General features: G+C 39.7%; 2 protein-coding genes across 2 annotated transcripts; both read right to left on the bottom strand.

The window, feature by feature from the left end:
- Positions 1–306: 306 nt before the first annotated feature.
- LOC117303629 lies at positions 307–3244 on the bottom strand. The gene is made up of 4 exons (XM_033787844.1): positions 2878–3244; positions 2126–2248; positions 1438–1532; positions 307–1157 (listed from the first exon to the last, which is right to left on the bottom strand). The coding sequence occupies exons 1-4, from the start codon at positions 3038–3040 to the stop codon at positions 801–803; spliced, it is 738 nt and encodes a 245-aa protein (XP_033643735.1). The 5' UTR covers positions 3041–3244; the 3' UTR covers positions 307–800.
- A 3086-nt stretch (positions 3245–6330) lies between these two features.
- On the bottom strand, positions 6331–11040 carry LOC117303850. Its single transcript, XM_033788241.1, has 4 exons — positions 10696–11040; positions 9394–9516; positions 8235–8329; positions 6331–6871 (listed from the first exon to the last, which is right to left on the bottom strand). Exons 1-4 carry the CDS (start codon positions 10862–10864, stop codon positions 6515–6517), a joined length of 744 nt encoding a protein of 247 aa, XP_033644132.1. The 5' UTR covers positions 10865–11040; the 3' UTR covers positions 6331–6514.
- Between the last annotated feature and the right edge of the window lie 543 nt (positions 11041–11583).

Here is an 11583-nt window from a genome sequence, read left to right as displayed (position 1 = left end):
GTTTGTTAACAAAATCAAGATTTGACCGTATTATTGTTTGGTTTTATTGTGAGAAACGGCTCCCTCTGAAGTAACGTAGTTTTTGAGAAAGAATTGTTTTCCCACTAAATTATTTGAATTGAATTCGAGACTTCAGCTGAGGTCTCTAATTCAATGCATCATACAAAAGCACAGAACTGGGATGCGACAATGGTGTTTTCTCTTTCATTGTTATCTCGCAACTTTGATGACCGACTGAGTTCAAATTGTTCACATGTTTGTTACTTTATGCATGTTGGGATACACAAAATAAGAAGACTGGTCTTTGAAAATTACCAAAGTTGTAGGCCTATATCCAGTACATTTTGAAAAACAACGTCTACTTTAATTCTATTTAAAACTACTGCTACGCATTTTTAAAAGGTTGACGATCAGGAACAATTTTTTTCATTCTTTTCACCTTTGGTTATTCATTTCTAAATTTACAGCTAGAAATTGTCATACAATTTTCTCTTCCAAAATGTGATTGTTCAAGATTTAACGAATCAATCTAATTCTTCCATAGGCAAACATTTAAAAAGACAAATCTTTCTGAGGTATTTGTACTAGAGTAGCTACCTTATGATTCATACAGCCATTTCCGAGAAACGCTATAATTAATCCTATCTCGAGTGTGGACGAGAAACCCGTCCTAACTTAGGATGGGTTCAATGCGTCCTACGTATTTGGATACGGAACTTTACTCGTCCTAAGTCCTAAGATTAATCCTATAAAATTTTTAGTGAAATCGACCGCTGCTGCGTTTCCTTGCCAAGCTATGTCTATGGCTTCCATGTGAATCCTGCTGGAAGTTCCTTCTTCCCACTTTCAGGAAATTGAATATTTCCTGGGTCCGGCATGAAGAGATCCGTGTCCACACTCTCGAAGTAGTCCGGATACTTGAACTCCTTGAGTTGCGCCAGGAAGGTCTTGGCCGGCTCAGAGTCCACTCCAGCCCCGGTCAGCTCAGCTCTGAGGACGTACAGCAACCCGGGACGCTCGGTAAACTTCTTATACAGGCTGCAGTTAGAGATGCCGAGCTCCTTGGAAGCATTCTTGAGGATGAAGTTTGTTCCTGAAGATTCCTTCCAATCTTTCTCGAATGCCTCCTGGAGTTTGGTGTCCTTCTCGTCACTTGCCTAAACAAGTGCAAACAAAACTATCATGAGGCATACACATCCTAGTCTCAATTTTGATATAAACCGTGATTTGATGACAGTTAAAACAATAACATTTAAATTGTCTCTCATTAAATAAAAAGTAAAAGCAGTTAAAAACAAACGAGCTATAACTATAATAAAAAAAAAACAGGCGGACAAAATTCCACGAGTTTAAAAATATTGTAATCCCTTGAATTTGTTTAAAGATGTTAATGATAAAAGTGACAGTTTATTAACTGTTATATTTATAAATACCAACCTTAAATGCAGTCACAATGAACGTGGTCTTATCATCCTTGGGTAACCATGGGCCAAGAGGTTTCCCAGTGGTGGTCCCAAACTCAAGATAACCGCCTGTAAGTTGACAAATTATTAAAATATTATAAGAGCTGGTATATACCCACGGACAATTTATGGACTGTATGGAGCGTTTCATGTTCGAATTCTAAAGGGGCGGGGAGATTATGCGTTTGCCAGTGGTACCATCGTGATGTTTTAAAGACCCTTGACACCATTGATAATTGTCAAAGACAAGTCTTCCCACTTAGTGTATCTCAACAAAAAAAATGTAATAAAATAACAAACCTGTGAAAATTTGACCTCAGTTGGTCATCGAAGTTGCGAGATAATAATGAAAAAAAAAAAACACTCTTGTCACACGAAGTTGTGTGCTTTCAGATGCTTTATTTCGAGACCTCAAATTCTAAACCTGAGGTCTCGAAATCAAATTCGTGGAAAATTACTTCTTTCTCGAAAACTACGTCACTTCAGAGGGAGCCGTTTCTCACAATGTTTTCTACTATCAACCTCTCCCCATTACTCTTTACCAAGTAAGGTTTTATGCTACTAATTATTTTTAGTTATTACCAATAGTGTCCACTGCCTTTAAAGATCGAGGGAAGTAAAACTGAATAATTTTTGTTCACGCTCGTTTATTCCAGACTTACCTGGATGCATAGTAGTCGACCCCACGGATGTTTTACGTACGTTATCCCAGGTTTCAGATGGCTTGCCAAAGCCTTCAAAGTCTGTCCCGTCAAAGGCAGCATAGTTCACGAGGGGGTATTTCCCTGTCGGTTATGGAAGATTGAAAAATACTCTTTAGAGGTAGAACAAGATACTAAGTAAAAATCAGTCTATGATCTAGCTCATTCCGATGATCCATGGAAGCTTATTCACATGATCCAGGGTAGCCCATTCCCATGATCCAGGGTAGCTCATTTTATGGTACATGGCAAATTCCCACTGCCTCTTGGTTGTTCCCATAATGTCCCCCACCCCCACCCCACCCCCACCCCCACCCCCCCCCCCCCCCCCCCCCCACACACACACACACATCATCCCTACGGCCCTATTTAAGTATCATCAAATTGCCAACGCGCGTGCCCAACTAAAATGGAAAATTATCAGCGAATGCTCATCAATCCAATTAAAGCGTGGACAATGGCGAGTGTATGAGGGTCTACTAGCCTGACACAAGGGATTGGAGCCCCCCCCCCCCCTTGCAGGGGGACATTTTGTTTGTCTGCATAAAACATTCTGTATCATTATCATCACTAAATACTTGTACTTTTTAACACCCCTTCCTTATTCTTTTTTCTGACTTGCACCACTGCTGTGTTAAGTCTGCAGCGAGGGACCCTGACCACGTAGAACATTAATAACCACTGCAGCTTTGGAGTCATTAGGATCGACTTACCCTTCGGGTTCAAGTTTCGGTGAAGCTGGGTAGACAGAAACTGTGGGTTCTTTCTCACGTAGAGCACCGTCTGGAACCACGACTCTACGTAGGATCTAAATGGAGGGACCACGACAGGTTTCTCGATGAAGTTGTAAACGAAATACAGCTCGTTTTTTGCCATTTTTGTTGTGTTAGTTTTGCTTGCGGTGGCTAGTTGCTCAGTCTATTAGGGAGCTTTTCGTTTTTGATGGTTTTGCGACGGTTAATATTACACATTGAGTAATCTGCGCATACGTCGACTTTGAGGACGGGCGTCCCTCTCAATACTTGTGAAATGAAACTGCGTTGTGCTTAATAACCGAAATATTCGTACCTGCATCCTCGCCTTGTGGTGGCACAATGGTCTGTGTTGGCTGCAATGACTTGACCTTTTTGTAAATATTAGCATAATAATATATATCGAACTTTTATGACCTAAATAAATATAATAATAATAACAAGCAGCAATGACTGGACGTTTTTGCACAATACTGAATTTTAAACTTTCATGACCTAAGGCACTTTGCAAACCACCATCTGGCTTAACAGAGTTTTGATATCCTTAGTTTGTAAGTTTTTAGCGCATGACATGAGTCCCCACTTACTATGAATGAAGATGCATGTAATGTAATTTACCTGTAGCTTCCCAAAACTATAAACAACACCTCACCAGCAAGGAATACAGGAGCACCGCACGGTACATGAGGAGCTAGTAGTATTTTAATTGTTCGATATAGGGTTCTATACCATCTGTGCCCAATGTCATAGAGCTGCTAAGCACAACAATTTGCTAAGCATGAAATTTCTTTCTTGACTAAAACAGGATGACCAACCAAATTTTCATTTGTTCAATATTGATTGCTACTGGTATTCAGATGTTGTTCGCTTATCCTGAAAATCACGTAGAAATTCAGTTGGTAATCCTGTTTTTATCAAGGACGAAATTTCATGCTAAGCAAATTTGTTTTGCTTAGCAGCGCTATGAAATTGGGCCCTGGTGTGGAATGTAAATCTGCGACGTTTGTGTTTTATGCCGTACCAATAGTTCCCTGTTCCCCAAACCCCCTTTTTAAGGGGAGGATGTGGGTACTTTTTGTTACGTTTTGAAGACAATTATGGTAGAAAGCTTTAAGTCCCTCAAATTATACTTGCTGTAGTTTTTGATAAATAATAAGTAACAAATGTGACGAAAATAAATTATGTCGCGCCATTATACCAACGTTATTAGGCCTACATACTAAACTAATTTCGGGAGACAAATTGTTTTATAGCAGTTACAACGTATTTACCATTGCTGGTATTATACGCGACTCTCCTGACAACATCGTTCTGTGATTTTCACTTTTCTCTCAAACTCTTGAGACAATCAGGCGGAAACTTCTACAGGTAAACTATATTACGTACATCTTCATTCACAGTGGGATTCATGGCATGGCCTAAACACTTAAACTACAAAATGTAAACAAAACCTTTTTAGCAAAGTGCTTTGGGTCAGGAAAGTTCAATATTCATTATCATGCTAATAACTTCAAAAACGTCCAGTCATTGCAGCTATTTACTTTATACACGGTCCTTTGTGCTCAATATATGGGTAAGTCACGGGATGTCAAGGACCAATGTCAAGGTTCTACTTTCCGGCGGAATACCTGCGCTTTAAAGTGATACAAAGCCTCCTGGTTTGGGCGTTTTAGGGCTAACAAGCCCCCGGTGTATGAATGTTTAGGGAAATACGATTTTAAAAGCAGAATATAATAATCACGTTAGCATCCCTTGAAAGTATGTGGTTTCATGTAATGTAATGACAGATGCACGGCCCGTTATTTTGTAGAATTTTCCACTCCGAATCAGAAAGATAATTCTTAACAGTGACTCTTTTTTTTAAACACATAAAGTTAACATTAATTTCTAAATTCAATTCAGTCAACAAATACCTTAGACACTCTAAAATTGGTTTCTTTGCCAGTGCAATTCAATTGCAGATTTATTATAAGACACTCTTTGACAGCACCTAGCGAATGCATTGTGTGAATTACACCATCATACAAATCTGGTATTAGTGCAACAATACAGACCACAGCTTGCCTGTGCAAAAAAAGAAAATATTAAAGGAGCACGTTGCCTTGGATCGGTCGAGCTGGTCCATGAAAAAATTTGAAACCGTTTGTTAAGAAATCAAAATGATCGGAAAGATGTTTGAAATAGAATATAATGATCCACATAAATATCCCTCGAAATTGCACGGTTTTCGTTTTACGTCGCGAACCAATAAGGTCGGCCATTTTTTGAGTCAAAATTTCGAGTCAACAAAATGGCCGACTGTGGTTCACAACTAAAGAGGAAAACCACGCAATTTTAAGGCATTTGTGCGGATCATTGTATTCTACTTTTAAAACATCTTTCCAACCATTATACATTTAACAACAAACGGTTTCAAACACTTTTTATAAAGACCAACTCTCCCTATCCAAGGCAATGTGTTCATTTAAAGCCATTGGACACTTTCGGGAAACAGTATTATTCAAAGGCCCACACTTCGTGCATCACAAACCAGTGAAAATTTAGGCTCAATCGGTCATCGGAGTCGGGAAAAAATAAAGGTAAAACCCACCCTTGTTTCCGCACGTTTCGCCGTGTCATGACATAAGTAAATCTGTGAACTTTTTCTTCTGTTCCGAAAGTGTCCAATGGCTTTACGACTATCCGAAAGACCCTAAAATCTACAGTTACCGTAAACTGTTTTTATTGTCTTTACATAACAACTTTTTATTCTAATAACTCAATGCATCTTATATCAACATCATAGAAAATATATTTACCTATAACGACAGGTTAAAAATAGTTGTCTTAAACTTAAAGGTTTGTTTATCTCTTGGCAATGAGTTGAAAGCTTCTGGTTTAAAGGCAGTGGACACTATTGGTTATTACTCAAAATATTTATTAGCATAAAACCTCACTTGGTAATGAATAATGAGGAGGGGTTGATAAGTTTAAACCATTGTGAGAAACGGCTCCCTGTGAAGTGACATAGTTTTCGGAAGGTCTCGAAATCAAGCATCTGAAAGCACACAACTTCGGATGACCAGGGTATTTTTTCTTTTATTGTTTTCTTGCAACTTTGACGACCAATTGAGCACAAAATTTCACAAGTTTGTTATATTTTACATATGTTGAGATACACCAGCTGTGAAGACTGGTCTTTGACAATTACCAATAGCGTCCGGTGTCTTTAAAGGTTTGATTATCTCTTGGCAATAAGTTAAAAGCTTCTGGTTTAAACTGCGCTGCTTCTCTTCATTATACACAAACACTAAACTTGTGAGCATAAAACCCGAGAGTTGTTGATAGTATAAAACATTTGGAAAAAACGGCTCCCTCTGAAGTAATGTCATTTTCGAGAAATAAGTAATTTTCTACTTGAATATAATTATTTGAATTTGACTTCGAGACCTCAGAATTAGATTTTAAGGTCCCGAACTCAAGCATCTGAAAGCACACAACTTCGTGTGAATGGAAACCTGCTCATTTCTGGTGAGCAGAAATTTTACAAGCAATATTCTCTGCTATTACCAGCTCTTTGAAACCGGGTCAGGTTTGTTTGCTGCGTTTCTATCAGAGCTTATGGCTTCCACACGAAGCCTGCCGGAAGCTCCCTCACCCCACCCTCGGAAAAATGAATATTTTCTTGGTCCGGCTTGAAGAGATCGGTGTCCACCTTCTGGAAATAGTCCGGATACTTGAACTCCTTGAGTTGTGCCAGGAAGGTCTTGGCCGGCTCAGAGTCCTCACCAGCCCCGGTCAGCTCAGCTCTGAGGACGTAGAGTATCCCGGGACGCTCAGTAAACTTCTTATACAGGCCGCAGTAAGAGATGCCGAGCTCCTTGGGAGCATTCTTGAGGATGAAGTTGGTTCCTGAAGATTCCTTCCAATCTTTCTCGAATGCTTCCTGTGCTTTGGCGTCCTTCTCGTCACCTGCCTATATAAAGAGTGATACTAAATGATGTTGGTTTTGGGATGGTGTTGGATAAGACGTTTTCTCATTATTGATACCGTAAACAATATGCAGAACAAAATGGCGAGCTCTAACGACCATTTGACAGACACGTTTGTCTCTCACGGAGTTAATACAATTACAAAGAGAGAGAGAGAGAGTGACAGAGAAAAAGATAAATTACTCTGATGGTTTTAGAAAGGACAGATCAATCAATCAATCAATTAATCAACCAATCAATCAATCAATCAACCAATCAATCAATCAATCAATTTATAGAGCGCAAAGTCAAAGGTTTGCTCTAAAAGGCGCGGATGCACTGATATCGAAGTCTTATATTATAGCGCACCGTGCGTATCTAACAAACAAGGTACTCAAGGCGCTGAGTTTAGACCATGTGAACCTTGTTTACAATAAGTGTGACCTTGTACATTCTTTGAGTATTCTGGCAGGCAAGCTGCTTACACCGGTCCTATGGGAATGTTGACATATTTTTGTGTCATAATTTTCACATAAAACCAAGAGTTGTGAAGTAAAAGCTGGTCAAGTTTTGAGATGTGCCCCCTTTCACCACATCAAAAGTTGATAAGAATTAGACAGTGCAATCTCCATAAAATATAAGATTTTATGTTTTCTTCCATTGAGTTGTATACAAAGCATGCCTGCAGGAAGTCCTTGCTCTGTGTCTCTTTTGTAAACATGTGATGTCACAGGTCACATCGTCTATATACAAACTTTCAGAAAGATGCAGTGATGAATTTTGAGACCCATTTATTCAGCACCTTATAAGGGTTTACAAGGTGCTACGGCGCATACAGCAGCCACAGCCAGGAACACCGGGGCGAACCCATTCTTTTTTCGAAAAGTGCACTGGGTTCTTTTACATGCGTTACACAACACATTGGACCATCGGCTTTACGTCCCATCCGAAGGAAGAAGCAATGTTTAAGTGTCTTGCTTAAGGACACATTAAGTGTCACGGCTGGGGATTCGTACCCACACTCTGCTGATCATCAGAAACACCAGAGTTTGAATTCGGTGCTCTTCCACTCGGCCACGACACTTCCACTAGTGCAGGTGATTTATTTGTAAGCCGGCTGAAACAAATCAGCTTTAATTTCTTGAACGAGGTAAGTGAGCTGGCATTTCTGATTTGAACAGGAAGCTTATTTCACATTTTGGGGCCATTTACAGAGAAAGTTCTCTCTGCAAACGTTGAATAGCGGATTTTTGGCACAACAAAAAGGGAGAAAGAGCTAGGCGAATTAAGATGTCTTTGTTTGAGCATAATCTACTTCTCAATAAAACGAAACACCCAACTGACTACTTCGTTTTCGTTTAATCTTACCTTAAATGCAGTCACGATGAACGTGGTCTTATCATCCTTGGGTAACCATGGGCCAAGAGGTTTCCCAGTGGTGGTCCCAAACTCAAGATAACCGCCTGTAAGTTTTTACAAATCATCAAAGGAAAAACAAAGCAAAAGAACGTTTCATCTTTGCGTATACCTGCTTCTGAAAGTATAGCAGTCTTACTGCCTCTGTATTTACTATAGCTGCCGGGCAATCTCGGTGGTCCAGTTGGTAAGAAACTGCGTGGGTTTGAATCCCACCTGAGTAATATTCCTATGATTTTTATTTTCACAGAGCTCAGGAAAGTATAAGCACAAACATTAACATAAGAACATTTAAGTTTCAAATTTTCCGGTAACACTTTATATATATATATTTTTTTATATTGCAATGACAAGTGGAGGGTTGTTACTACACCCGACCTTTCGATCAGTATGCTTTGATGGTCTTTAGACGAAAGGTCGGGTTATTACAGCACCGACTCTTCTCAAATCCACCACAAAGAGCGTGCATCACATGATTGTACCTTAAACTTGCAAAGTTTCAGGTATGACTTGCCCAACATTGATGGTTGACAATTAGTTTGTTTCAATGTTCAATCCAATTCAATGAACATTTATTTTCATGTCAACAATAGCAATTTAAGCATACACTAGAAAACAAATATCGATGAACGTAATAACGAAGGACAGATGCAATGCATAGAATTTGAAGATAATAACTACAACAATTTACATTAGTCAACATGCAGGGACATTTTTTAAGCATAATGCTTTTGTATATTTCCCTGAGACAGACAAGGACACGACGAGGAAAAAAAAAATTGATGCAATGGTCTTTAGTCAAATTTGTCGAGTTGGTTATAAAGCAATGGATCTTCTCAGAACCACCATATCACTTAAAGAGATAGCATCACTGGATTATATCTTCATGCAAAGTTTCAAGTATGACTTGCTCAACATTAATGCTTGACAATTTGTTTATTGTACTGTAATGAGTGGATAATTGTTTTTTTACTCAGTTATTTTTACAGCCAGTGTTTCGCAAAATGTTTCAGCTTGTAATATTGTGCAGTTGAACATAAGACGTAGGGAGTTGTTACTTTTACGCTGACCTACGGAACCTAGATGCTATTATCTGGAAGTTCACACGTACCTGGGTGAGCAACAGTGTCCCCTGTCGTGGCTTTGAGGACTTCAAACCATTTTGGAGTCGGCTTGCCGAACCCTTCAAAGTCTGTCCCGTCAAAGGCAGCGTGGTTCACGCAAGGGAATGCTCCTGTAAAATGGAATATGAAGAACAGTTAAAAGATGTCACACTAGTTTGAAATCATTTATTATCCGAACATTACTATTACAACGGGATTTTAAAGCAAGAATATTTTTCTTCACAAATTCTTCCACCAACTTGAAAAAAACACCTCCAGATTTCACACCCTATACAAAAATGACGCACACCCTTGTGACCCCCCGCGCCTACCCCCCCCCCCCCGCCTTAAAATGTTTTTACAGGTTGTGGTCAATTCCCATACTCTAGTAAATTGAGTTTTGAGTCCCTATATGATATGTTGTGTGTGTTTATTCTTTTTTTTAAGACGATCGGGCAATTAACAGGCAACCAGTTCCCAAGGTAACCTTCAAGAAGAAAAGGCAATCACATTTGAATGTAGGGGCGGAGTCTTCCTTTTTCTTGGGGGTCGTGAAGGCAGTTTGAAAAAATGATCATGTGCTACCAAATTGGTCCTGTGTCATGCACTGAAGTTGCCCTGCAACTTACACGCTGCCTAACAAATACCTTGTATGACAAGGTCCATACTAAAACTTCTTCGTTGTTTAGTGTGCTGTTTGCGTAAGATGCGAATAAGTTATAGCAAATTCGTACATATAGCGCATTTTACAATAACCGTATCAATGCGCTTTGCAATGGTGCCCTGCCGTCGGTTTCGCAAAACTCTTCCTAACTTAGGATTATGACTTAGGACGAGTCCCAACCCTGCACTGTAGCATGCATACCTTAATATTAATCCTAAGTTAGGACGAGTTACTCGTCCTAAGTTAGGACGAGTTATTCGTCCTAAGAGATAAGATGTGTCCTAACTTTTTGTGAAATCGACGGCTGGTGGTCATTGGACCAATATTAACATTCTTGCAATCCTTAAAGCTCCCTAGGGAGAATACACAACCTGTTGTGGGTATCTGTAGCAGCCCAAAGGCTTTTTCACATCTCACACCCTCGCAGGCACCCATTTATACCCATGGGTGAAGAACATCAACTAATTATAGTAAAGTATCTTGCTCAAGGACACACGAGTGTCATGACCGGGATTCGAACCCACACTTCGATCACTTTAATCACCACAACTTCATTTCAGTTCTCTAAACTTATTATGTCTAAACTATACCCCTCCGCCATTACACCCAACCCAGCCTACACTCGTAATCGAGTCGTCAGACTTACCACCAGTTGGATTGAGGTTTCGGTGAAGCTGAGTCGACAAAAACTGTGGATTCTTCTTCACGTAGTTTGTGGTTTCCGTCCACATCTCCAGAAAGGAATTAAAGGGACTTTTCGGCTTGCCGGGTTTCTCAATGAAATTCCAAATGTAATACAGCTTGTTTTTCGCCATTTTTGTTTGAGGTTTAGTGGTGACTTGCCGCGTTTAATGCTATCGTACTACGAGTGTGTAATGGTGAGGTTTGTACACAACCAAGCACTACATTTAATCATATAGACACTCACAGCGTCTGCACTCATGCATTAGATACGACTTGTTGCGGGTGCAGCTCCCATGGAAAGTGCGTTGCAAAAACCTTAACAAAAAGCCTGCGCGATGTTTATTTGCTCCACATAGTATGTGGATTTTCATGGCCGTTGTTTTTGATTATTTGTATGCATCATTAAAGGAACACGTTGCCTTGGATCGGTCGAGTTGGTCTTTGAAAATCGTTCTGTAACCGTTTGTTGTAAAATGTTTATGGTTAGAAAGAAATTGTAAAAGTAGAATACAATTATCTACACAAATATGCCTCGAAATTGCGTGGTTTTCTTTTTACCCTGTCGACTAACACGGTCGGCCATTATTGGAGTCAAAATTTTGACTCCCATAAATGGCCGACCGTGATAGTTGATCGCGACGTAAAAGGAAAACCGTGCAATTTCGAGTGATATTTGTGTGGATCATTGTATTCTACTTTTAAAACATCTTTCTAACCATATGCATTTCATAACAAACGGTTTCAAACGCTTTTTATAGACCAACTCGACCGATCCAAGGCAACGTGTTCCTTTAACATGCAACATTTTGTATTGTGCAGTCCGCGGGGGGGGGGGGGAGGGGTGCACCGT

Source organism: Asterias rubens, chromosome 20, assembly GCF_902459465.1.
Source record: "Asterias rubens chromosome 20, eAstRub1.3, whole genome shotgun sequence".
In the NCBI taxonomy this organism is placed as follows: domain Eukaryota; kingdom Metazoa; phylum Echinodermata; class Asteroidea; order Forcipulatida; family Asteriidae; genus Asterias; species Asterias rubens.
Note: the sequence above shows the minus strand (reverse complement) of the source record. Positions and strands in the feature narration are given on the sequence as shown.

What these genes read in the sequence shown, in the direction of transcription:
- LOC117303629 (XM_033787844.1), bottom strand. Translation starts at nt 3,040, where the DNA reads ATGGCAAAAAACGAGCTGTATTTCGTTTACAACTTCATCGAGAAACCT. An exon ending in CCGAAACTTGAACCCGAAGG is followed by an intron (nt 2,249 to 2,877) that starts GTAAGTCGATCC and finishes CATAACCGACAG; the next exon opens with GGAAATACCCCCTCGTGAAC. An exon ending in TCATTGTGACTGCATTTAAG is followed by an intron (nt 1,158 to 1,437) that starts GTTGGTATTTAT and finishes GCACTTGTTTAG; the next exon opens with GCAAGTGACGAGAAGGACAC.
- LOC117303850 (XM_033788241.1), bottom strand. Translation starts at nt 10,864, where the DNA reads ATGGCGAAAAACAAGCTGTATTACATTTGGAATTTCATTGAGAAACCC. An exon ending in GGACACTGTTGCTCACCCAG is followed by an intron (nt 8,330 to 9,393) that starts GTACGTGTGAAC and finishes AAAAACTTACAG; the next exon opens with GCGGTTATCTTGAGTTTGGG. An exon ending in TCATCGTGACTGCATTTAAG is followed by an intron (nt 6,872 to 8,234) that starts GTAAGATTAAAC and finishes CTCTTTATATAG; the next exon opens with GCAGGTGACGAGAAGGACGC.